The sequence below is a fragment of the Anticarsia gemmatalis genome, chromosome 4 (genome assembly GCF_050436995.1).
Source record: "Anticarsia gemmatalis isolate Benzon Research Colony breed Stoneville strain chromosome 4, ilAntGemm2 primary, whole genome shotgun sequence".
Taxonomy (NCBI): Eukaryota; Metazoa; Arthropoda; class Insecta; order Lepidoptera; family Erebidae; genus Anticarsia; species Anticarsia gemmatalis.
In genome coordinates this window covers 1,988,133-2,015,419 of record NC_134748.1, presented here as the reverse complement: position 1 = coordinate 2,015,419, position 27,287 = coordinate 1,988,133, and the positions used below count along the sequence as shown (strand labels likewise).

The window sequence follows — 27,287 nt, the reverse complement described above, 5'->3', positions numbered from 1 at the left end:
ATGTAAGATGGGTTCATTGATGTTATGATTACTTAGTATAAAATTGTTGTTTCAGTCTTGATTCTAGGTCGTGGCAAAATAGATTAAAAGGTGCTTATGGCGTAACATTTAAGGTTTTGCTTATCGCAAAGAAAGTCTTGTATTCGATTCTTAATTACTGTCCCACTGCTGGGCTTAGATCTCCTGCCCAATTTAGGGAAGAGTTGCGCCTTGAGTCCGCTACGTTTGTCAAGTGTGAGTTAGGGTCTTTGCACGCCCTCAAAAACGCTTATTTTGAAACAAATTTGATTTAAACGTTTGCCTTATCAGTTTCTTAAAGAAGTGTATAGAATAAAGAAATTGACATATCTTTATTTAAGAACTGAATACGATGACGGGGTTTCCTGTACCTAGAGCGCGAAAAATATGGATAGCCGGCAAATGAAGAAAGGAGTTTAAATAAACAGACTTAATTATGAAAACTTTTTTTTGCAGTATTACACCCTTATTTTTTAAGGGTGATGGTATATTTTCTAAAATTAATTAACAATTCAGTTCAACCAAAGCTTAAGTACAGGTAGATATCTCGTTATGTAAGCTGTAGATAGACCTATGTTAAATTATGTCTAATAATTGATTGACTATGTAGACCTGTTCAATTTTAAAAGCCTGCGGGTAATTGATAACTTGGTAATATTATGTAACATTAAATTATGTCAAACACGGTAATTTATTTACAAAGTTAATACTTTCTTAAGTTTGATATAGTTAGCAGTAATTATTATGCTACTTTTCCTCAAATAAAATAGAAAGGATGTAAACACTGTAACTTATTTCCTTCAAATAAGGTTCAATATTTCGGAGATTAGTCACTGCTTTTGATCGTCATACCTATATGCCTAATTTGATTGCGTTGAAACTTATTACAGGTCACATGGCAATAAATACTATAACACATCAAAGGATCAACCGCGCTCCTAACGCCAGCAGCTGATGGAAACGTGTCGCGTTCAATCCAAGGTCTGATGTGAATCCAAGGCGAGCTATCCATGATCCCGGATGGCAGTTTACGAGATCGCCGATCCAAGAAGTTACGTTCGGTGTAGATATAAATAACATTTCTAATAGACAGTCACTTCCGATAAAATAACGGAACAAAATATCAATATTATAGTCCAATACAAAAAATATGACCAAGTTCTTCACAACTTGATACATCTAAAGATATGAACAGACAACTAACAGACCAGACTAGACTAGAATAGAACATTGTTTGTTGAAAACTAGGTAACTAAGATTATAGACAGATTCACTTTAAGATTTGCAAACAGTGAATGTTTGTATAGGTACAATTTGTTCTACTAAATAGTTATTAGGTTTCTTTTATTCTAGTTATCAGGAACATCGAAATAGGTACTTTCAGTTTGCTAAAAGATAACCTTTCATTTTTGATTTAAGACTTGTATTGTCTTAAGGTATTTGGCCAATATTTACGTATCTCCAGATCTGCAGTTATAGCAAAAAAGAAGGAAAGTAAAATGAACAAGGCATTGATAGTATTAAAAACTAGGTAATTAAGATGATGATAAAATCTTATTTGAAGATAGTTATTTTAAATTAAGATTATATAAGTCTCGCGACGTTTCTTGAGTCGCGTTCTAGCATGATTGCATACAGCATTTTTAGACTGAAATAGCTTTGCCCCTCATGTCGCGTTCAGGCAAGACGAACATCGAAATATTACCTAAATTCAATGAAGATTTTAAGAACTCTTGGAACGATTTAGTTACTTACTGGCATTTCTAAATCTTGTTTGTAGTTTACAAAAAAGAGAGTGATAGGTTTCGAAGCTGAAGAATATGCGAATGCATTCCCGAAGAAAAAAAAATCTCTAAATTTACAAACTGCTATTGTGAAAATAAACATACTTAGCAATTACTACTCTATTTTAATCTAAAAACAATTACAGACTGAAATAATATTTGTAAGACACATAAATTCTGCGTTTCAAATTACGACCTCAGACTAAAACAATGTCTCAAGTCTTTTCAAAATTGAGAGTCATCTCACAATTGGGTTAGTGAAACAATGTCGGAAGATTCAACAATAGTGAATGTACAGTTTTGGCAGCGGGGTTCAAGTTCGGTGCCTGTTCAATGCCAAGGCTGGCACGTGTGCGCCAATTGTAAATCAATATGTTAGATAAATACTTCGACACATTGTTTTGTGAGTATCTTTTGTGAATAATTGAAAAGGTAGACTAGTATCATGAAATTTTGAAGTTTTTTTCATTGGAAGACCACTCCCGCATTAAGAATAAAATTGCTCTTGCGTCACGCGGACTTTTAGAAACATACGAACAACGGACAGAAAGTAGGCCCAGAACCGAATCAATTATTTGTGGATCGCACAAATCCGTTTGGGAATCGAACCCATAATCGCCTGACCCAATGGTAGCGGCGTGTCGACCTTAACTACTGCGCCACGGAGGCAGTCAACAGTACAAACTTACCGCCAAACAAAACGCCAAGCAAACTTCATTTAGTATTTTACTTTTCATTGCCAAAAAGAGTGACATTTTTATACACAAACCATAATTAAATGACACTGCCTAATAACAAAGTCAAACCATAAACTTACATAAAATACAACACATAATGAAGTCATAAAAACACTACTAACGAATATGACGAAACGAAAAGTGAACGTACTATACATACATAAGGCTTTATGCAAATAACTTTATCTAGGCTAGATTATGTCTAACATTGCCCCACTGGTTCGTTAGCTAATCGATAACGGGTAAATGAACTGAGAAAAAGTGATGGTCGATATTTAAATTTGACGTTTGTAGGCCATAGATAAAAAAATGTTTGAAGTTTAGGAACGTGTAGTCTGTTTTTTTTAATTGTTTCTTTTTTTGTTTTGATAAGTATTTATAGTATAAGAAAAGTATTTCAAATGTGGAAGCATGTTCTATAGTTGTGTATTGTAGGTTTCTATTTATATGTCTAAACGGATGTACCGATGTGTACACAATTTGACAGGATTGAGGAGGATGACAGTTTATATTTATATTATATGAAAAACATGGTACACTTTTTATAATGAATATCGTCAACATAACTGCTGATTAAAGAACGTTTTGTTTGCATGTTTGTAAAAGTCCCCTGGACACAAGAGCGATTTATAGTGCAGGAGTTTTCTTTTTAAGAAAAAAAGACTAATAATAATTCTTAAAAAAAATAAGTTCTTAAGAAAAACGGTTTTTAAAATACCGTTTACTGGTGACTTAAACTTCTATGAATAGACATGTCTTGGACGTTTTTCGCTCCTAATAAATTAGGCATGCTGTCCCATTTGAGGGTGTCATTTTTGTGTGCTACTTTTAAAACATTACGCATCTTTAAATATTTACTCCAAGTCTTCTCCAATAACTTAGAAATAGCGTCTACTAGATGATTACAGTCAATGGAGAATGTTACCTAATTTTGATTTTTAGCACTCCATATTCTCGTTTAAAAATAAAAAATACTGGTGAAAGAATTACTTCGATACGTCAATTAGTTTTCGATTTATAAGTAAAACAAGTTGTAACCGCACGACGCTAGCTCTCGGTGACGGTGTGACGTCACTCTACACTTGCTCAGTCTGGCTCACACAGTCCGCTTGCGGTCGCGCGCTCGGTGCGTTGAAATTATTCCTAAATACTTTTTAAAATGTTCAACTCAAATAATAGGAAATCATATGTTGTGCCTAAATGTAATTTAATATTATGTAAGTAAGTACATAAGTAATAATAAATAACTTCATCTTATAATGAAACAATTTCTAACCGGATTGATCGCCAGTTTATTGATTTTACTGTGGCAGGAAAAATGTAAAATCGATAAGTATACGATTATTTCGGTTAAAAACTGTTTCATTATAATATGCAGTGATCGTAAATATTTATCTAACATTATTACTTATTATACCTATGTATAATATACTAGAAGCCGCCCACGACTTCGTCCGCATGGAAACCCTTCCCGCGTAAATCCCGATCCTTCGAGAACTCGAGGATAAAAAGTAGTCTGTGTTATTCTGGGTCTTCAGGTATATATAAAATTTCATCGTAATCGGTTCTGTCAAATTTGCGTGAAAGAGTAACAAACATCCATACATACTTACATACCTACATACTTACATACATACATACATACATATACAAACATACGTACATACATACATACATACCTACATACTTACATACATACATACATATACAAACATACGTACATACATACATACATACCTACATACTTACATACATACCTACATACTTACATACATACATACATATACAAACATACGTACATACATACATACATACCTACATACTTACATACATACCTACATACTTACATACATACATACATATACAAACATACGTACATACATACATACATACCTACATACTTACATACATACATACATATACAAACATACGTACATACATACATACATACCTACATACTTACATACATACCTACATACTTACATACATACATACATATACAAACATACGTACATACATACATACATACCTACATACTTACATACATACCTACATACTTACATACATACATACATATACAAACATACGTACATACATACATACATACATACGTACGTACGTACACACATACATACGTAAATACATACATACAATGACATATGTATGTCATTGTATGTATTACTTATGTACTTATGTATGTACATATATACATTCTCACAAACTTTCAAATTTATAATATTAAGTAGGATTTCGGAAGCAACAAAACCTCTATTTGTTTCACAAATAATTCGGAACCATTATTCCATTTATTTTAGGTACATTATCCGATTGCCCTTTTTAAAATCCTTTATCCATTTTATTAATCGAATAGTATTTACTATTATTATAAGTTATTTTATACATAAGCGGACGAAAACACAACAAAATACTACGCAAACTATTACACCTACAACAACGATTGGCGACTTAATACTAAGCGGGACGCGGCCCGCGCGGCGCGGTAAAGTAGTATGACGTCACAGCCGCTCACGCGGCTGTTAGCGGGACTCGATATTTTTCGAAACTTTGAATGCTTATAAAATCAAAACTATTTGGTATTTTTGACTAAAACAAAAACTAGTTTATATGTATACATACAGGCTATACTGTGTCAAGTTTCAAGCGATTTGGCATACCTAGTAACATTCTCCATTATACATTAAACCGAACTAAATACCATTTAAATTCTTACTTATATTGATTTCAAAATACTAAATGACATAGCCGACATACTACTTACTTCTTCAAACGTAAATGTTGTCACCAAACCTTTTTTCTAAATATTAACATTCAGATAAAAATAAAACATAAAGTGCACGCCATTAAAGAAAACAGATATTAAAAAATATTAATTTCAAAATGGCTTCCGAACCATAGACACCACTTTCTAATCGCAGCGACATTTACGGAGCCATCTTCTTATCGTCGACTCTAATATCGGGGCAAAGGCACAAGCACATTATGCCTATATTTTGTAACGCTAAAAGGTCATACTCCATGGCTATTAAATTGCATCATAAATATCAGCTTTCTATAATTTATTGAACATATTTATGTAATTTTGTTTAGAAATGTCGATTAGGATAAGATTAAACTACGAAACTTAATTTTTAGGATTATTTTCGTAACAATGACCTATGTTGTCAAGAATATAATTGAAATACAGCAGTAGAAAACGAAAGGCTTGATTAATGATTGTTAGAAAATATGTAGATTTCGCCATTTTTTGTTCACTAGTAAGATAAATATTTTTTTACTATTAAGAGGAAATACTAGTCCTATTTGAAAATATTATTAACCTTATGTTTATTGCACTAAAAGTATAAAAATATTCTCCCTTTATACAATTTAAGATAGACTAATCACACAGCAATCAGTATGCTTTGCTACTATAAATTGCTAGTAATCAATCTATCAATATTTAGCTCCTCACTTTGAAAGCAAGACAACAAGACGAAACACATCATAAATAACTAAAAGATTTATCAACAAACAACAAAGTTGCTATATAAAATGAATCGTCTAAGAGAAATGCACTATTCCTATCTAGAGCACCAAAAACCAGCATAATTTGAACTCCACTGTCTTGTTATCCCGAAGAAATTCTCAAGTGCCCTTCTGAAGTACAGAGGTCAAGTGAATCTGGTCTTGTTTTGCAGTTGGCGAGTCTCCAATGTTCATGTTTCACAATTTTATTGCGATATTTTATTATTATGTTGTGTATTAGTGAATTAATGTTACGTGAATGTAATTATCGGTGAAATTAATAATGTAACTATTGTACAGTCGTGATGAAAAGTTATTATTATTTTATGACTGCAACTTTAATGGCAGGAATGAACATTAATAGTAAGTAAATCAGAGAATGTAGGTAGAGACTACGGCATATTATAATTATTATGTATAATACATGGAGATCAAATAATTAAAGGCTATCGATTGGTTGTTAGCCAGACTTACCTACATGCTATATTGAAAATTAGGCCGAAGAAATTTTTGGCTCCAATATTTGGAGCCAAAAATTTCTTCGGCCCTTTTGGTACAAGGGTTTTACATATTTTTGGTACGAGTAGGGTATGATTAGTAACATAAACATCGAAGCAAAAAAAAAATCAGTGTTGACTTAAATAGTCTGCACTTTATCAGCTGCAAAATATGATCTTTTGCAGACGAGAGTTCTCTATGTTTGGTCTATTGCAATCAACCATAAATGTAGATTATAAACTAACTATAACTATCTTATATCTAGGATAGTCAGTCAATCTGTGTATCCCGTTAGACAGGTGGTACGTGCCAGTGACAGTAATTACACACAATTATAAGCAAAACAATCTGACAACTGAGATTAAGATCACGGTCATAAAGAATTACATTCACACTTTGATTCGCTTCAAGGATAAAGTTTTGAGAGGAACTTATTTTTATATTTGTTTTATTCTACTTGGAACTATTGAATTTGAAAGCTTATCATACAATCATATGATAAGGTTCTGACACAATATTTTTATTCAACCGAATGTCGTGGAGTCTAAGTTAAAAACCAAACTTTTGCAATGGATAAGAATATTCGTTTCTATGGTCCTTGATAAGCCTTATTCCTTGATTAAAGAAAAACTGAAATTAAAATTTCCGCAACTAATTACTGGACAATGTCTATAAGAATAGAATTAAGTATTAAATGGACGAAAAACAATATTGTTCAGTTTTCTACCAAAAAAAGACCAAAAAAGAAGACTGTTTTATATACTAACTAAGAAAACACTACAAAGACTAAGAAACAAATTGTAATTAAGAAAAGCTACACAGTATCTAGGTGTTCAAGCGTTGATATAATAATCCAACGTCAATTATTTCTACAAGAATTATAACGTTCAATTTAATTCCTAACAATATTCTAACACCAGTGCCTCGATTCTCTACTACTATCGACTACCGACAACCGACCTGTCATCGAGAAATTTTGTATGAAAATTTGATCAGCGCCTCTGACGGGTGTCGTAGGAAACATTTTGGCAGTACATTCTAAATGTCAAAATTCGATAGCTAGCCGGTTGTCGGTAGTCGATAGTGGTAGAGAATCGAGGTACAGCTGCGCTCAACTGTACCTCGTTATATCAAAATGAACAATTGAAAACGCTGAGCTCGCCTCGCAATAATTTTATTCATTAGCTCCTCGTACAACTAGGGTATATTATTATAAAATTATTATCGTTATATGACAGTGCAGTTGACAGTGGGACAAATTAATAAACGGTTAAAGGCAGTAATGTTTTATTTAAATCTGTTATCTAACAAGCTTTTGCTGCTAAATATGGCACTAGAAAAATGTGAAAGAAAATTTTAAAGACTTAAAATTACGATCGGCTAATTTTGGCAAGTACATAGATAGTTTTTTCATAACTTGATAGTTGCTGGAGCATGATACTTAAACTTTTTATCGGTATCATCATCACAGTAATTATCGCCTTTTTGTACATTTCTTGTACCAACCAGTATTTAGAAGAAAATTATTCTCTACAAAAAATACAACCGATTGGATTCAAGAAATTCGCATTTGTAATTACTCGGCCTGACCTAAAAGTACTAACCTACAAAACTAACATTTTTACTCCACAGTTGTTCAAATAACAGTAACAAATAACTGTTATTCAGCTAGTTATTAGCCCGTGATTTTCGCACGGTGTTCTTTAACGTCCATTTTGTTAAGACACGCCGTTCTTCACAGTTTGGGTTGAAAGCGAGAGCTTTTTATGCTGGACTTCGATGACTCATGTTGCAGACAAATCGATTTCTTTTGATACTTGTTAGGGTCCCGTGAAGGAATGTTACTATACAAATAATAATAAACATATAAGCATATAACGCAATGTATTCTTCGAATTCTTAAATTTATATTTTGGTTGCGACATTGGGTACATCGTAAAAGTTACACTAAATAAATATTAAATAAATATTATTGGACAACTCACACACGGTTATTTGATTCCAAACTAAGCAGAGCTTGTACTATGGTAACCAAATAACTGATAAACATACTTATATACTTCTAAATACATACTTATATAGATACATTAACATCCAGGCTCAGAACAAATACTCGTGCTCATCACACAAAGATTTGTGTGATGAGCACGATTTGATTCAAATGATTCAGTTGTGTGTCTAAAAAATTTCTAATTCATATCAAAAATATATAAATTAAAACATATAAAATCAGTTTCTGTCCAAACTTTGTAAAGTTATATTGTTTAACAAACAAATCGATGTTTCCTTTTAAATCAGTTTTCTTACTGCACATGAAATTGAGAGAGACAAAAGCTGTTTCACTTTTCGACCAATATTTGCACCGCAATAGTGGATTCTGAGGTTTAACAAATCAAATTCTTACTTTAGGTACCCTCTAAAGAATACATTTTTTGCTATATGCACCTGCCGTATAAATCAATTCACGAAATATCCATCCTCACAAAATCCAACTCAATCATGAAGTAGCTAAAGCAAAGTTATTGAACAAGACAGGTCGCTAGTTCCATCTACGTGAGCGTCCATTAGTGACCCCATTTCACTGGCACTTGCGACACAAGATAAGGGGATTAGACATAGTTCCCTATTAACTTAGTTTAATACATTATAGTTTAACTTAATTAAGATGTGCATGCGTAATTAGAAATTTGTTATACATAATAATATTGGGGGAAGTAACTTTTCTACATTAATATTTTTTAGGTGGAGGTATATTATACACACTGCATGACAATGAGTGTTAAATTTGGGAATATACATATAAGTATATATAAATTGACGTTTTGCATATAATCAGGTAATTTTCGTTATTTTAAGGAATAATTATAGTGCAATTATATTCAGAGAGTTATATATTATTATAACTCTACGATAATAATGTTTTTGGCTAGATATACAAATAACTTTGCTTTGTTTCGTCATAATTTTGTTGACCCCTGTCACAAACAAGGAGTAACCCTATGAATTTCTAAGATTTCAGAAAAATCATAGCAACTTTAGAATTGTTCTTTCATTGGTATCGAGGTTTAATAAAAAATGCCTTTAGATATACGGAACCTCTAAATAAAACTACAAGCCAGATACCAAACCGATCGTCCATTTATTTTTTACATCACTTCACAATAGTAGAGTATCAATAAACTATTGAATGGACCTGCCCCAGTTTTGAATAGACGCTGCAGATAATTCACAAAAAACGAGACTGTCTTCTTTCTTTTAACTTGTAAATCGTAAGTACATGGCAAATACCTAAGTGTTCATGTGCTACATTGATTCTGCTGTTTTTTATTTAAACTTTTTTTGTAGTAGCGTAGTAACTGATTCTACGCGTATTTTACTGCTAATGTACTTTAGCGTAATTTCGTTTGTGCACTTGAGTCACGATCGAAGATGCTCCTTTGTTAAAAATATTCCTGTGGCTGACACCACATGAATCATCTACAATAGATGAACACAGGCTGATGATGATGATGATGATGAATTTAGCATATATTATTTATTTTTATTTACTTAATAAAAAATATGTTAAGAAACTGTAATATTGAACTATTATAGTTCTAATTAAAAATGTAAAAGGAATAAACAGTCGTCTGCTTCTTATACGGAGTAAAGAGGTCCCTGAGACAGTCAGTCAGCGACTAGAGCGAATGCAACCTCCGCCGTAACGTCAAGAAAACTAAAATAAATAATGCGTTAGAGATCCCACTCATCAGAATAGAACAGCTAACCTATTAAGTGTAATCATACAATTTATCATTTTAATCATGTGAACCTACATAGTAACTGGAATCAATTGTGTAAGCGTCAAACGTATCGATGACATAACTATCGAGTTATCGACACGTTGACTATCACATCTTATGCACTAATTAACAACGCAAGGTCATTGTTCTAAGTGATTGTGAAACTATTGATTTGTTGTCGTGTCCTTAAATGAGACAATGTGTTACATGACTTTTGTGTTGTAATGTGCCCTTCGGTAGGGCGGGATACTAATTTGTAGCTACTAATAAGCAGGTATGTTTTCGTGGCTTAATGTTTTGTGTATATTAGTAGTTCCCTTTCTTACACATTATACAGAAGTCCAGGATAAGACATTAAAATTTTGCTGTTTTCTTCTAACACTGAGGTAACTGGTTTTTATGTTCTATCAAACCCGTTGGATTTGCTCCTATAAATGTTAAAATAATAATAAATATATCTCCTATAAATGTTAGCTTTGTAAAAGGAGAATTTGCTGTAAAAGTAAAATTTCTCTAATTGCAAAGTTTGTGTCATATATATTTGCAAAGAAATCATTTCGATTCAGTTTATTTTATTGTGCTCTTACCATTCTACAAAAAATACTCTTTTACATTGCTTCTTTTTGTTAGGGCGTAACCAAAATAAATGCTTATTAAGTTTATTTCAGTCTCTAGTAGGTATTTTCCTCCGCCACCGATGTCAGCTAATTTGGTTAAATTTTTGCTCCAAAAATTCCCAGTCCTAAGTAAACCAAATTTTTACAAAATAAATTAGATCCACCCCAATTACAATTACTTGCTTCAAGATTTGTTCAAGCGAAAAAGTGCGAGCAAAAAACCCAAACAAAAAATATTCTCTTATTTCTTTCACCACTGTTTTTAGGTATATTGGACTGGCAGTCTGATTAGGTTAAAAGGCAGAATTTGGAGTACGAGTTATTCTGCAACGTATAGCTGCATATTTTAAGAATAAAGTCCAGTTTTTTTTATATTTGAGAGTATCTACTATCCTTGTACAGTTTTTAACAGAAAGTGGAGGCAGTCAAGACAAAGGACTCAAGATCCTTAGTTACCTGTGCCTCGATTCTCTACTACTATCGACTACCGACAACCGAACTGTCATCGAGAAATTTTGTATGAAAATCTGATCAGCGCCTCTGACGGGTGTCATAGGAAACATTTTGGCAGTACATTCTAAATGTCAAAATTTCGATTGCTATCGAGGTACTGATCGAAAATAATTCTGAGCTTTCTGACGTATACCATGATCAGTTTCGAAACTACACGTTATATTATTGTACTGAGAATATTCTAACAAAAATGATAAATACTTCATGAATCATACAAGACATTGTGATCATTTTACACTATCGCTCAGAGCATAGAAACAGTAAAAAAATCGTCTTCAGATATTAAACAATATGGTGACCCTATTTCAAAGCTATTCAGCATCGAATACAATTAAAGAAGGTACTCTCACAAAGAGTTTTTTATCTACCTTACTAATGTTGCCAACAAAAAATATCTCTATATTTAACTCTGGTAAGCTTCATTGATACCGCTAGATAAATTTTTAATTCCTTTTGTGAATTGACGAGCATATTGATAGGTTTCAAAGATAAGTAGGCCAAGCTATCCTTTGTAAACGATCGCTTTAAACCATTGTTGGAGATTTCATGCAAGTTGAAAAGAAATGAGTTTGAAAGAATTCTAATTTGCTTTTTTTTGTTGTTCAATTTCGCGGATAAAAAACGATGCATATTAGTGTCACTAGTGTCAATTACTATGCAAATATAATTTGTTGTTAAAAGAGTTATTTTGTTGTAATAAAAGGCAAGGTTTTAACTGCATTTAGGCCATAAATGCTGTTAAGCCCTGCCTTTGTTGATTAAATTAAAAAAATATAAAACAATTATAATTAAATAATTTCAACAAACAAAGAATTATAATTAAGGAAAATACTTAAACTTGGTATGTAAACATTTTAATAACGTTTACGTTAACGTTAACGTTTTTCCGTGAACACAAACACAAAGAAACAGACTATAATTTATTTCAACTAATAACGTTTTAAAACTAAACGGTTATCGCAATAACAGTTATTTTGAACAAATAGCAGCATTATTGAAAAAGCTATAACTAAGTTATTACCCAATGATTTTCACTCGAAGCGTTTTAAGTGATACATGTTGCTTTCTACGGGTTTGCCTGTAATTTTGAATGGAAACGTCTATTAAAGAGCCATAACTGCAGCATGATTCATCTATTAGGTAACATTAAGGTAAACGCTGGTTCCATGGAATATGAAGAGAATTTCTATGGGAGATAAGTAATAGTTGTGAGCCGGAACGACGACCTTCCTGATTTATGTGTGCTTATTTTTAGAGAAAGACAAAAGTGATGGATAATGTTCTATACTTATTATTTAAATCAATAAAATAAGTGGCTTTATTCAAAAGAACCTACCTCAAATACTCTGATAACATATTTTGATGATTGCATTTTTTTATTTTTACAATTAATATTTATTACGAATACTAAGGAAGTAAGAGTTTATATTTAATATATAATAACTTTAACGTACACTTGCTAATAAAACATGTTATTAGGTACTTCGTAAAAAAATATTTTAAAATTCAATTATTGTCACCAGAAAAAAGACCACACAAAAATGTATTTTATAAAGCGAAGAAAAATATTATAATTTAACCAAACTTAAAAAAACTCATGTTTATTTTATCTCAAAACAACAAAAATAAACCATAACCAAGACAAATAACAGGCTTTACAATAGACAATTTAGCAACTCGTAAACGCTTATCCACTTCGATACGTTTTATAGATGATATCGATCGACTGACCCGACCGGTTCAGGACCTGAGAGCCAAATTAATGACCCACCAATACAAAATTAACGACCAAAGGAAAATATCGTTTACAAGTTTGTAAAAAGATGTGTTAAAAGGCCGCGAAGAAGGTTTTTTTCGTGTTGCATTTTGTTTAAAGTAAAGAGATTGTGTATTTATTTTTGTAAGGCAGTGTAAATTTGATTTCGAATTGGTTTCAATAAAATTTGTTACTAAAAAGAAGTGGTTTCTGGTTCCCTGATCAGGTAAAAGTAGTTTCTAACTTAGAATATTTGAATAGAGTAGAATTCAATAGAAGCCCAATCCCAATATTTGATAACGTGCCCGGTAAATAGCAATTTATAGGCTCGTCCCCTATTACACAGAACTAACATGGTTAACCGCAAAACGTGGATCTATCTTCTTCCACCTCTGCCTACACCTTCGGGTATAGCAAGCGTAATATTATGTATATTTTTGTAAACTGCGTCCCGTCATATCCAACTACCTTTGACATGGAAAATAAATAAATTAAACCCATTGATATCCCACTGCTGGGCAAAGATCTCCTCCTGTAATGAGGGAGGGGTTAGGCCTTGAGTCCAAAGTTGACTTGGAAGCCTATTTTAAATTCTTTACTTATATATATTTATATTTTATATTCTTACCACCATCAAACAAAAGCAAACCTTTTTCCTCTACTAATCTATGTACATAAAGTTCGATCTATCGTGAACAGCATGTACAATGAAAGACCACACAACTTGTAACTCGATCATACGGGCGAGGACATTCCTTCAACTTGTACACTCAGCAGTTTAACTCGAAAGTGAATGAGTAATTGTGATTATCATTTAATAATTATAGTAATCACTTCCTTTTTAACCCTGGTACTGAGAAAGGTTTGCCTGAATTTACTTTTAAGTATGAGATGGGAAAATAATTACAGGTCTGTAAGTACAAGTATATTGATTAATTAATCGTGTAAAGATTTTAACTGTCCTGAAATTTGAATGGCAGGGTGTTGTGCTGATCACGATATCTCAGGTTGAATTCCAAAATCAAGCAAATTGCAGTGTCCCGGATAAAAAGTAGCCTGGAGATTTTTAACGCGTTCGCTATGATATAGCAATGGCTTAACTTTTGGTAATAAAAAACGTGGTATTAATTATAAATATGGGATCCTGAAAAGGCAGTTTACATTTTTTAAAAGCATAGGGGTGCTGGTGCTGACTAACATTCCATTAATTAGATTAAATTGTAAATTACTTTATATCATCCTCAGCAATATAGTAATAGAAAAATCCGAAATAGCAACAACTAGGTCATAATTTTATCAAAATAGTTGACCGATAACAAAGATAAGTTGATAATAAAGTATCCACGCTCTAACAAGATTTATCATAAGTAATCATACATATTCATACCAGTGTCTATTATTAGTTATGTTTATAGTACGCGCCAAATAGCTCTGTGTGCCTGAATGTGGCAGCAAGTCGCTGCAAGGAACGCCAAAAAGAAATCATGACATGCAATAGAGAAGTTCAAAACTTCGTTCTTACATTGTTCGTTCGTTACTCTAGTTTATTCAACTTAAAGGTCTTATGGAATCAATCGTAGACCATACATTAAAAGCAAGAGACTTAGGAGAGCAGTGTGGGGGTAAATTTTTTGACTTTTCATTCAATCAATACTCATTCGATAGTATTCCTTGCAGGCCACCGAGTCTATTCACAAGAAAATACTATTCTTCGTCTACCTATTTTAAATTAAAAATATAAGTCACTCTGAAAAACTCACGAAATGCGTATCTAATTAGCTATTTCCTGTACTGGCCCATAAAATAAATACTTGTACATTAGCCAATAAATATCACACACACATAGTCTATTGTATTGGTAAACAAATGACTGTGTCGTTTGAAACAATGCTGATATTTCGCAATACAATCAATCATTATAAGTCATTTATAATAAAATGACTTACGAAATTTTATATCGATATTCTTAAAATGTATGAGCATGTAAACGCAATAGAAGTACTGTGTACAGAATCACTTGAGTTGTAAAACTCAACAAAAAATATTCAATTGAAGACTTCTATTAGTTTGACCTGGGGGGCTATCACGTATCTCAGTTGACAACCATTTGAAAGCCACTATGCTGTCCATTGTTTTCTCCCTTAAATTATAGTGATTAATATATTACGTCAAAGCAGCAATGTACTGAATAGTGACCATAGATTTGACGTATAGATACTAGCTGTCAACTGAGATACGTGATAAGCCCGCTGGTCTCTCTCAATTTGGTGACTAAAGACCTATCCTTTCTCTCATTTTAAAAGAAGACCCTTGTCCAACACGGGGACAGTAATGGGCTCAATTTACATACATACAAATCATTTTTTGGGGGTTTTGTCTGCGTAAAGATCATATAACGATTATCTGCGATATTTATAACCGATTATTTCTTACTATCAAATAACCTCTCATGCCAATACTTATAACTTTACTACGTACTATAAATACTTAATTAATTTGTCCCAATAATATAGATTTCCACCAAACAACTACAAAACGGAAACGAACCTAAGAAACGCCTATAACATTCTTAACGAACAATAGCGACGTTCATCGGAACAGACGCAGCCAAATAAAGCCACGTGACGTGAATTAATTACTGAATTACCTGGGATCAAGCCAAGTGCACACATTACTGCGTAAGGTTTTAAAATAAATTGAATATTGTATTTACTAAGAAAGAAAGTAAACGGAGACAAGAGGTAATTGGGTTAATGATTTTTGTTATTGCAAGTGGCGCTGTACTGTGCACACGTCATGTGCAGTAGCTCGATTCTCTACTACTATCGACTACCGACAACCGACCTGTCATCGAGAAATTTTGTATGAAAATCTGATCAGCGCCTCTGACGGGCGTCGTAGGAACTTTATTGGCAGTACATGTTAAATGTCAAAATTCGATAGCTAGCCGGTTGTCGGTAGTCGATAGTGGTAGAGAATAGAGTTACAGTTGCTGTCTTTTACCCAAAAGAAGAAGATGGTCCTAATATTTTGCCGATCAGAATTATTTGGCTGATGCATATTTTCATGGTAGGTACCTAAGTTCTTTATCGATAGTATCGTTATAAAATCTTTATTTTTCGGGATCGTAAGAATAATTTTTGTTTATTATAAACAATCTGTCGCATATTCGACACTTGTCTGTAGGTATTAAACTGGTGTTAAAAACTGAAAGTCTTAGTTATACCAATAGGTTCTAAGATCTAAGAAATCTGAATCACTTCGAATTTACCATTTCCATATAGCATCTGTTACCATAACAGGTGGAATTTTGACAGGTGTTATTATACAATAGTCCATAAGCCGAGAAACTGGCCCTTAGTCTCTTTAAAGTACTTAAACATTTAAAAAGCAAGAATATTTTATACGAACTTTCATTCAACAGAATTCAACATCACATTTCTGCTTTAATGAATGAAAACAATGTAGACCAACAACAAAACTTAAAAAAACACGCAAGCCTCGCATAAAATTGCAAATGGCGAAGTGCTAAACTCTTTTTCTATTCCATTTACTTTTACCTGTGGTTGACATGTGTCATTTATAATTTTGAACCTTATGTCTTCAGTAATAAGAAAGTATAACAACTAAAATTGATGTTGACAGGGGTAAAACTTGTTGGAACGTAGGCTTTAAACACAATTTATTCAACCATCTGTCATTTCTTTCTTACACTGGGGTGAATTATGCTGATCGACGGCCATTTGTAGAATTAAAAAAGTATTAAATTGACATTATGGTCGATGGTTTTTTAAGGTACCGGTGCCATTTTGTCTTGTTTGAAAATAGAATCAGGAAATTACTTATTTAAAATGTAAATTTTTAACTATTGTCTATTTCGTGGAATAAATATTGCCGTTTTATTATTGTAGAATGCGGTAATTTGAATGAAATAGAATACTAATCTATGAATTTAAATCGATTAGCAATCATCTATTTAAATATTTGAAAAATGTGCGAATTCCTAACAACCTACTTAAATCATTAATGTAAATAACGGTTAATTATTATTAGGAACTCACTAAAACGTTACAATGAAGTATTAATAAAATCGTGTCCATGATAGTTGGTAGCAACAAGCAAATCATTTTCTTCATTAAAAAAATTTCAATAACAGCATTTAAATTATAATTAAGAACGAATAATTCTAGACTTAGACAATTTCAAACTCATCTAAAAACAAAGAAGATAGAATAAAAACTAGAAATATTAAATTTAATTAAACAACGTGGGATAAAGATAACATTATCTCAACACACTTAAGACAAGGACAATGACCCCATAAAAAATCCTACACGTCAAATAGAACGCATTCTTAATTTGAAAAGAAAAAAAACATAACCCATTTTCATACCTCTACGAATGGCAAAGGAAATTCTTTTTTTCGTTCCCGCGCAAACTGGTTCGTGCAAAAAAGAAAATGGCGGCCAAATTAACACAATAATGCGAGTTGGTCTCGTGCTGTGTAAAAACTGTGCGCTTTGAAATAGCTGAAGAAATACGAGAATGTTATGAGCTATTACTTTTAATATTTCTACATTATGCTTGCGTTTCTTTTTCATGTGATTTATTTATGGTTGGACGTCTTTTATCTTTTAATCGTTTGTAAGAATTGATTGGAAAGTTTCATGTATTATATTTTATCTATGATATTTTACTAATAAATTAAGTACTTCAAACAAACATCGTTATTAGGTATAATTATATATTAGATATAAAACACATTAAATTTAATTAATTAATAAATTTAGGTCGATATGAGGATGAAACTGGCTAGACTATAATCAACAAAAACGATACGATATAATAAGTATTCGTTGAAATTTTAGTTTGTTTCTTAATACAATGTTATCTATACTAATATTATAAAGCTGAAGAGTTTGTTTGTTTGTTTGTTTGTTTGTTTGAACGCGCTAATCTCGGGAACTACTGGTCCGATTTGAAAAATTCTTTCAGTGTTAGATAGCTCATTTATCGAGGAAGGATATAGGCTATATATCATCACGCTACGACCAATAGGAGCAGAGTACCAGTGAAAAATGTTACAAAAACGGGGAAAATTATGATTCTCTTATGTGACGCAAGCGAAGTTGCGCGGGTCAGCTAGTCCGTTATATACCTATAGTAAATGAATTAATGTCAGTCGAACTATGGTACAGGAATATAAAACTGTCTGCTACATGTCAAAAAATAAAATAGAAAAAGGTCATAAACAAACACCTACAATATTTGACGAAATTTCTTTTTCTTGAACAGCAGGCTCTTTGCCTCCATAATGTTCAGCGGCCTTAAAATCCGTAATAACATTGATATTATTATATTATATTGGTATTAAATATCTGCATGTTTTTATATTAAAGACCCCGTGGGAGGCCTTACAATAGCTGGCAGGATGTTTTGAAAGGCGATACGCGAGCTGACAATATGGAATCCACAATAAAATGCACTGAAGACTTACTCATGGTGATAATTTTAGATATGTTATAGTTATTTTGACAGTTCGCATAATATCGACTAATATTTTGAGCAATAAAATCTGAACGACTCCACCTTTTCATTATGAGTACATTGGATGTTATTATTGCAGTACCGAGAGGGTAAAAATCTAACATTGTGACACTGAAAATCCCGCCGACTCTTACGTCGTTCTGGAATTACTCTCTCTCTTTCTCTCCCTCTCTCTCTCGCTCTCTCTCTGTGTCTTTCTGGCTGTTCATGTCATAAGGTGGTCAGGTCAGCCTTTCTCGTAGTCTCCCTCCACTTCGCCCTATCCTTGACGTCGTCTTCCTCAACCTCACATGCCTACTCACGTCAACACTTCTGTCCACGTGGTCTTGGATCTTCTAGAAAAACTCTTTTGCCATATTACACAGTTAATATAAAAAAAATGGAATACTTATTTGACTACTACCATTTAATATTCTTTGATACGAAAAGCTTAAATACTATTATGTATATCCAGCCAAATTAAGTAACCAAAAGCCTAGTAAGTCAACAAAAAAGCGATATAATAAACGTTTGATGTCAAACCACAGATGATATATGCGTAGTAGGAGTAATAAATAAATGGTGATAAATGACACACTATTAATCGACTGAGCCTGATGTTATTAACCTCAAGGGCGAATGATGAAGATCTACGTAGTAAAATACGATCCAAGTTCTTCTGTGGGAAAGGGATGGTGCTATAGGATATGTATAGCGCTGTCCCTCTCTAGCGATGGGAAATAGCTTCTTCAGTCAGAGTACGGCCCTTGGAAGATTAAGTTGTTGTACTACTTAAATACATCTTTAGAGGATGAAAGCCGACCACTTTTGTAGTACTCACGAAATAATTTTAACGTCGTTACGTATAAATCTAAAGTCTACTCTATCCTAAAGTCTTAACGTAAAATCTTTAGGTACACGCAGTATATGGTTGGCTTTTTCTTTGTAGGAGATAGAAAACATAATTGGCAAAGAATATTTATTTATTTTGTTACAATAAAATGCCTATTTTATAAGTTTAGTATAAGTGTATTACATGTCTAAACTGTTCCAAAACAGCAATATTATTATGTTAACTTGACGTTTATCTCACCTTGAGCCCATAAAGTCTGGCTCATATATTTATAACAATAACGTGAACAGGAAAAATCTGAATAAACTATTTTGATACTAGAAAAATATTCCTTAATATACTGATAAATTATCTATAATTAATTAGTAAACTTTGTTTTACTTAGTTACCAGAAAGTACTAACATTATTTTGGGCTGGTGTAGTAAGTTTGGGTGTGTCTATAAACTATCTTGGTTTATGCTTCGTTAGCTAGTTTTGTTGGCTACTTGTATATCCTCGGGTATTGTTTACTGTAGGTAGTAAAAAACCGGTCAAGTGTGAGTTGGACACACGCACGAAGGGTTCGGAAAATAAGAAGAATTTCGTATGAAAACCTTACTTAAAAAGTATATTAATATTGTTTCAGTATTAGTTCTTAAATTGGCTACGAAAATTATACATCATCTGTGAAAATTGGCACGGTTCATAGGTTACAGTCTGAGGACAGGCAAACAGACATTGGAGTCTTAGTAATAGGGTCCATTTTTTACTCTTTAGATACGGAACCCTAAAAAATAAACGCCTTGGTTCCTGGGAACTGCTCGAGGCGGATTTAATCCTGCAGAATGGATATAGTACGTATTATTTTGGTTTATGTGGAGAAGGAAATTGGTAGTCCTTTTCGTTAACCATGTAGCTGAAAATTGCGATGGGCTGGTTTTCTAGACCTATATTTTGATGGTTTTAGGCATATTTTTGCTACTTAAGGCCTCTCTTGATGTTACTCCTAATATAAGAGTTTATCTTTAAGATTAACACCTAGTCGCTAATTAATTAATAATGTCAAGTTTAAAAATTATTATATTTGGCAGTGGTTTCCTCATGATAGAGTATGTAGGATGATTAGATAATATCTCGAGGAAGGATATTTGTACGGGTAGAACCGAATACATAACCTAGTTAAACGACAAACCTATGTAAACATAATAAATAATTCGATAGAAAATCTGGGTCCTTTATGCAAAATATGTTTATTTATTCAGGCACTCCTCGTTTGAGCCCTTCCTGACCTCGTGTAGGCAGTTAGCTGTACAAAGTAGGTCGTAGTCTTATGTTTGTTTGTTTGTATGTAGACCACAATAGTGTTGAGAACAGAGGTCAATTTTGTAAACTATCGGTACAAGTTCCATGTTTGGGCTCTTGGGAGTATCGGAGTGCGGGATAAGTTTGAAACACTTCCTTGTTCGATGTAGCAATTTGTTGTTTGGTTTGCGTATGTTTTCTTTAGGTGATGAGTTAGAGCCAGTTTCTCGGTTTTGAATAAGTTTCTGATGATCTATCTGTTAAATAAAGTGACAGCAAATGTTTCAAAACAACTGTCAAAAATTAATGTGGTGAAACGGGGCTTTTATTATTGCTAAGATTTGATTAAATGGATCTTATTTGAGTTTTGCGCATTTGTTGTATTTTTTTGTGGCATAGCGTTTTATCATACATATATAAAATGGATATTTCGGATAAAGATCCAGATATGAAAAGTCATATCTTAGCTTTTAACTTATGCAAGTAGATGAGTCTTTTGCGAGAAGTTGTTTCTACACTTTGTAAAAATAATTAAACCTACGAAACTAATAGTAATTAAAAAGGAAAAACAAATAATAAGTAAGGTCATTCACTTGTATATGTACATTAAGTCATTATTATTTGTGAATGAATCAACGAACAGAAGGAAACAAACTAAATACAGCATTATATTTTATACTTTATTTATTTACTTCTAAGAATTACGTAATTGAAGGACGATTATAGGAAATTGCGACGGTACTTTACTTTAAAATGATAACGACTATGTATTTTGTTGCGTTGTAGACTTTACATGAATATAATTATCTAGTTCCCAGACTTATACACAAAGTTATACACAACTGTGCTATGTAATCTTTCGTATATCCACTGAAACGCTTTTAGATGAAAAACTGTATACTTCAGAGATAAGGATCAAGGCAATAATATTTAGCAAAGAAGAAGAAAGGAGAAAAATATTATTTCGACTTCGACGTGGATAGAAGTTATCTTGAGGAATACTGCTGTTGATGTCATATCGCAAAAATGTTACTGATCGGGTCTTATGCGTATAATCTTAATTATAATTAATTAAAAGAAGCAGTTAGAAACCTGAACGATGACTAAGTATTGAATAATAGATAGACATAGTTGAACAGTATGCCTTCTTTGTGGCGTAGTCGGTAGTGTTGATATGTACAGACTGCAGAGCTGATCATAAGATTTCGGATTTGATTCCCGGGTCAGGCAAAGTATTATTGGGCTTATAAAATTATTAGAATACTTTCCAATAGAAGCCCGGAATTTGGTAATGTGCTCATTCAAAGGCAATAATGTGCTTGTGGCAAAAAGTGAATTTATGTATATTATACATCAGATCTATCCCACTATTCACGTTGAATTGACCCGTGATGGGACCCGTGTGGGGGGACAAGTGACACTCTTACTCTTGCCAGTTGTCCCGTTACAGAAAAATCATGGTCTCGTGAAATAGACCTTGTAGATCGGGAGTGATATTATGTATGTTACATACGTTTGTATTACATAATTCCAGTACATTTACAAGAAAACGTTGTTAGTTGTTTTATTTATACAAGTGTGAATGAAGAACACTTTACTTTTTGTGCACGGAATTAGGATCTTCTTTGTACGATCTAAATGTAACATCTGTGAGTAATGTTCTGTCGTAAATAAGTTGCTTTAACGACCAATAACGTTACCGTTAGCAGATGAAACACTGACTTTTAGGTACCGTCAGCAAAATAAGGTGCTGAAAATTTTCAGTTTTAAAATGTATCGTAAGCAAAAATGTGGTGAAAAACTGATACTTTTACTATTCGTTTATTACCTCTATATTGAAGGCGTAGGCAAATATTGAAGTTTTAAAGCTGTACCGTCAGCATATACATTATAGGAGATGAAAACTGAGGATTCTAAACTGTTCATATTTCAGCTTTCTTCCTTCCAGCATAAATCCAGAGGAACTGGAAGCTGACTCCAATATAGTTTGGACAAAGGCTAGACCGATCAATAATAATCTATTCGACCGATTTCGGCCATGGCGACTACTTTGACATCTAATCAAATTTGTGTACTGATGTACAACATAAACTAACATTTTAACCATACATACATCAATAGGTAGATACTTAAAAATGCTTTAGATAACAATGAAGAGAGTTTCAGAATGATTGTTTTTATTTGTTGTTAACTGTACTCAAACAAGTATTTTACCATGAAGGTAACATTCAATACCGATTGGATTATAAAGTATTTATGTAATAATTAATATGTATTTTTTATTTCTTCAATACATATTTACTGCTATTGTGACTAGTATTTACTTCGCAGTAGTTTTATTTACTTGTTTACATCTTGATAACAACTACGTATTACAATTCAGTAACACTACGATGTTAAAAATAAATGTCGGAACAAAATACTTAGGCCCAGTTTCATTACTTCTAAATATCTTTCAGATAACTTATCAGATGGATTTTTGACAGTTGTTTTACTGTCACTTTATCTAGCAAAAAGGTTATCAAACACTTATTTCAAAACTGTGAAACTAGCCTCTAGTATTCTAGTAAATATATCCGTTCTAAATAGTAACTAACACCCACCTTTTAGGTTTCCACCTTCTAATGAATACTCCAAACATGTTGTTAGTATTAGACTCCGACTTCATTCACATCACTACACGTACACAGCACAACACTACGGTTCACAACACGCGAATATACACACACATTTTGTACCGACAAATTTTTAGTTTATTTTAACACAAACGAAAGTAGAAACTACATAATCAACGTTAAAAATAAACATTCCTATTTTAAATTCACTGTTTACTAACACTAAGCGATTATTCGATTACACACTTGTCAAATAGTCGAATCAACAATCGATTTGATAGCATTCGATTTTTGAATACTAAATGCGGAACAGATAGAAAAATGTTGAATGTTTTTTTTCGACAGCGCGGAGAACACACGTGCGGCCCGCGCAAGCGATGCACGGCGACTGAGTGGCTCATGAAGTCATGACTCCCGGTTGCATTGCAATATTGCAGCTGGTGTATATCCCGGCTTTGTATTAATAAATTTTAGATGTCAACCGCTTTGCGTGGTAGCTGGTTAAACTTGCTAGTTGTTAGCCTGAATGGGATAGTGTCATTGCCTTTAGTTCGCCAGATGTAGGAAGGAAATTACGGCAACACTGACTTTTGGTATGAATTTATTATGCGTTAAATTGCGGTGTAAATCAATGAGATTTATCTGTACGGTAATCTTGTAACATAAATTAATGAGTTGATAAAATTTGTATGGCGTAAAACGTTTGGAAATGATACAAATCTTGAGGTTATAAGTCAAAGAGACATCAAACGTATTTCATCAATCCTTTTTCCTTAGAACTGGGTAAATGTAATACGGCTGAGGTCTCAACGGACAGGGAAATATAAGATAAGCCCGTGCCCTACTTTCGAAGTAGGTATTTGGGTGTATTCGTGAACTGTATCTATCAGCACTCGTCCCAAGGGCTCTTGTAAAATGATGAGTAGGGTTGGCCTGGCCCAATTTTTTACGCCATTTCCCTTTTCAGATAAGATGGAATGCGTTTGGACAGGTTATTTTGTAGGAACAATTCTTGTAGAACAAATTCAATTACCTTTAATCCTAAATACAATTCCGCAAACATTATAAAGATAGGTTTTATGCAGGTCAAAGGTATTCCAAGATGTTGTTCTAATTTAAATCAATTTACAGGTCCGCAGTAACTGATAGTTACACTAACTAAGCTTAATAAGGCATAGAAAGAAAACAAACACTGTCAACATTAATTTTTCAATAGATTTCCTTTAAAAATCCCCAGGTGAAATCTTTTGTAGCATGCCATAATACTTGAAATAATAACTATATAAAGCACAGATACCCAAATTACCAATAAACTTTATACTTACATACATTTACATATTCCGAGAAACGCAATCTCAAAACTCATTCACGGTTCACTAACATACAAAGTATCGTATAATTCGTAAAGACAAGCTTACAATACAATGTAATATTGTATGAGCAATACCTTTTTACGACTGAAGCAAATACGTTGAAATTTAATTAAACTCCACAATAATAATTTACTAAAATATTTGCAGTTACGAGCAATACAAATCATTGAGACCTTTGTCTAAAACTAATAAAGGGGATTTATGCAAATCGTTCATAGAAATTGATGTAATAGTCCCCAAAGATTCGTAATTTAACAAAAGATCAAAGGTACCTTCTAAGAAATAGCAATGTGCAATATCAATCTATTACAATAATTATGAAACTTCATAAAAATCTAATAATTAATTTGAATTAAGGGATAATAATGTAATAACGTCGTCTTGTGCAGATATTTTCGACACACTGCAGCGCAAAGGCCTTCTCCCGTTTACACTAGTGACCTGTCGTAAAAATCATATCATCCTGTTTCATGCCCTTCATCCTAGTCTTACCAACAAATTACATTGAGTCCTCAACCCAATTTTCTAAAATAGGTCTTCTAACACTTCTTGTTCCTGCTTTTCTACACCACTCCGATGAACCTGCATACATATAACTACCACTTTTATGGCTGTACAAATAATATTATGAATACCTAACACATTCAACTACTGGGCCTTTCCAAATCCTTCAAAAATATTCCCTAAAACCCCAACGTATATATAACCGCCATAGCAACACTACCGTGACCTACTTCCCGCCAGGATCGAATAAACATACCTGCAGAACGCGAGAGATTCATTCCATCTACACCGTTATCTCGCGATTAGACGATTATCACAACCAGTTGCGACACTAATTGCCCAATTAGTCGATTTTGATGTGTCAACCTCTACAATCTACATCGATAAACCAATTAGTCGACTAAAAGTCGAATTAAGAACGCTTGGAGATTTGTGATATTTCGTAATTTTAAACTTTCTTTTCTTAGTTATTTCAATCCGGTGAACACTACCCAAAAATATTTGACGTATTTTAGCGCTATTTAAATTGATAATAAATTCAACTTTAAAGCTCGTTCACTGCGTCAGAATCGAAGCGTACGTAAGGATTTGTTGCTTTGTATTAATTTCTATGATGCTGCGTCCACAAGATCGCGATTTTGACGGCATAGGAATTAATACAAAATGACAGATCCTTGCAATCTGTACGTTCTGTATGTGAACGTGAACGTTCAGCTAAACGTGTCTTATGAGGTACTTATTGAGACGTAGAATAAGCAACTACATATCTATAGATCCAACTTTTTAACTATTAACTGCCAGCTCTTTAAATAAGAAATTATAAACAAATTACACGTCAGTTTACTTATAATGTTTAGCAACTAGTTATAACTTAACGGGTTGTCATCACCGTTTAGTTACCTGTTACTATGCAATCTTACCACTTGCTTCGAAGAGTTAAGCAATGTGATTATGTTACAATGTACACAAGCGTCCAAGACGTCGGTCCAAGGCATTTAAAGCGATGCTAAAAGGCTCTATGTACCGAAGCGTAGATGTAAATCTTATAGCCTGACCACTTAGTAGAGAACCTTATATACAAAGTGCGCTGGTGGATGAGGTTTACAATATTTTGAATTAAAACGTCTCTTATACAAACCTAGGCAATGGATATAGATTTATTATGTGTGGACATCTAAATAATACAGCGAAGCCACTGACGTGGGCGCTGCAATCATGAGTAAGTAAATAAATCTCAATTACGCATAATTTTAATCGAACTTCCCAAGACACTCTACTAAGTGGTCGGACTATAGCAGTCCGCAAAAGGGTTTGCAAGAAAAAATGGGTAAGAAATGTTTATCTCCTTTGACTAATGGTGTGGTCCATATCTTGTATTGTAGCTAGTAAAAAAATGCCACAAATACGCTTTCATATATGGGTTTTCTAACCTCCACATATACATGATTGGAAAAGCTTCACAAACCAGAAAAAAATACTATTTTATAAGACCTTTAGAAGCAGGAAAAGTGAGATTATCGCCCTCTATGCATTAAAATTTCGTTACATATCTAGGTACTTTATAAAAATAAGTTAGTTAAAGTGCAAGTAAATAATGAAGCAAGTGACTCTCTTACACAAATAAAAGGTATGTTTTCAAATAACGAAATCGCACTGGCCATAAATAGTAACAAACATAAAATCAATTTGATTCGTTCAAAGCATTTCGACCTTGAACTTGAGTAAATCGTAGTTTTTTACACTGGCAATTATTGTGCACTTGTTTTATCTGTGATTCGTATTTAATTGCGACCATAATGTTCAATTTCACTTCGAGAAAGTTTTTTATTACTTTGAACTTTAGTTTGTTACGTTGTTTTATTAAGTTGTATTTTGTTTTATGAGGAAAAGTCATTGTTTTCTCT

General features: G+C 32.9%; 1 protein-coding gene across 4 annotated transcripts in view; it reads right to left on the bottom strand.

The window, feature by feature from the left end:
- LOC142972194 (uncharacterized) overlaps nucleotides 1–27,287 on the bottom strand; it is a 421,890-nt gene that overhangs the window by 355,238 nt on the left and 39,365 nt on the right. For 3 of the 4 annotated variants that reach the window (XM_076113065.1, XM_076113067.1, XM_076113069.1), the window contains exon 1: nucleotides 23,495–23,910. The exons of the other annotated variant lie outside the window; for it this stretch is intronic. In XM_076113065.1, the coding sequence (XP_075969180.1) occupies nucleotides 23,495–23,559 (65 nt within the window). In that variant the 5' untranslated portion in view covers nucleotides 23,560–23,910. Of the gene's footprint in view, nucleotides 1–23,494; nucleotides 23,911–27,287 lie in introns of those variants that run through there. 4 annotated transcript variants of the gene reach the window in all.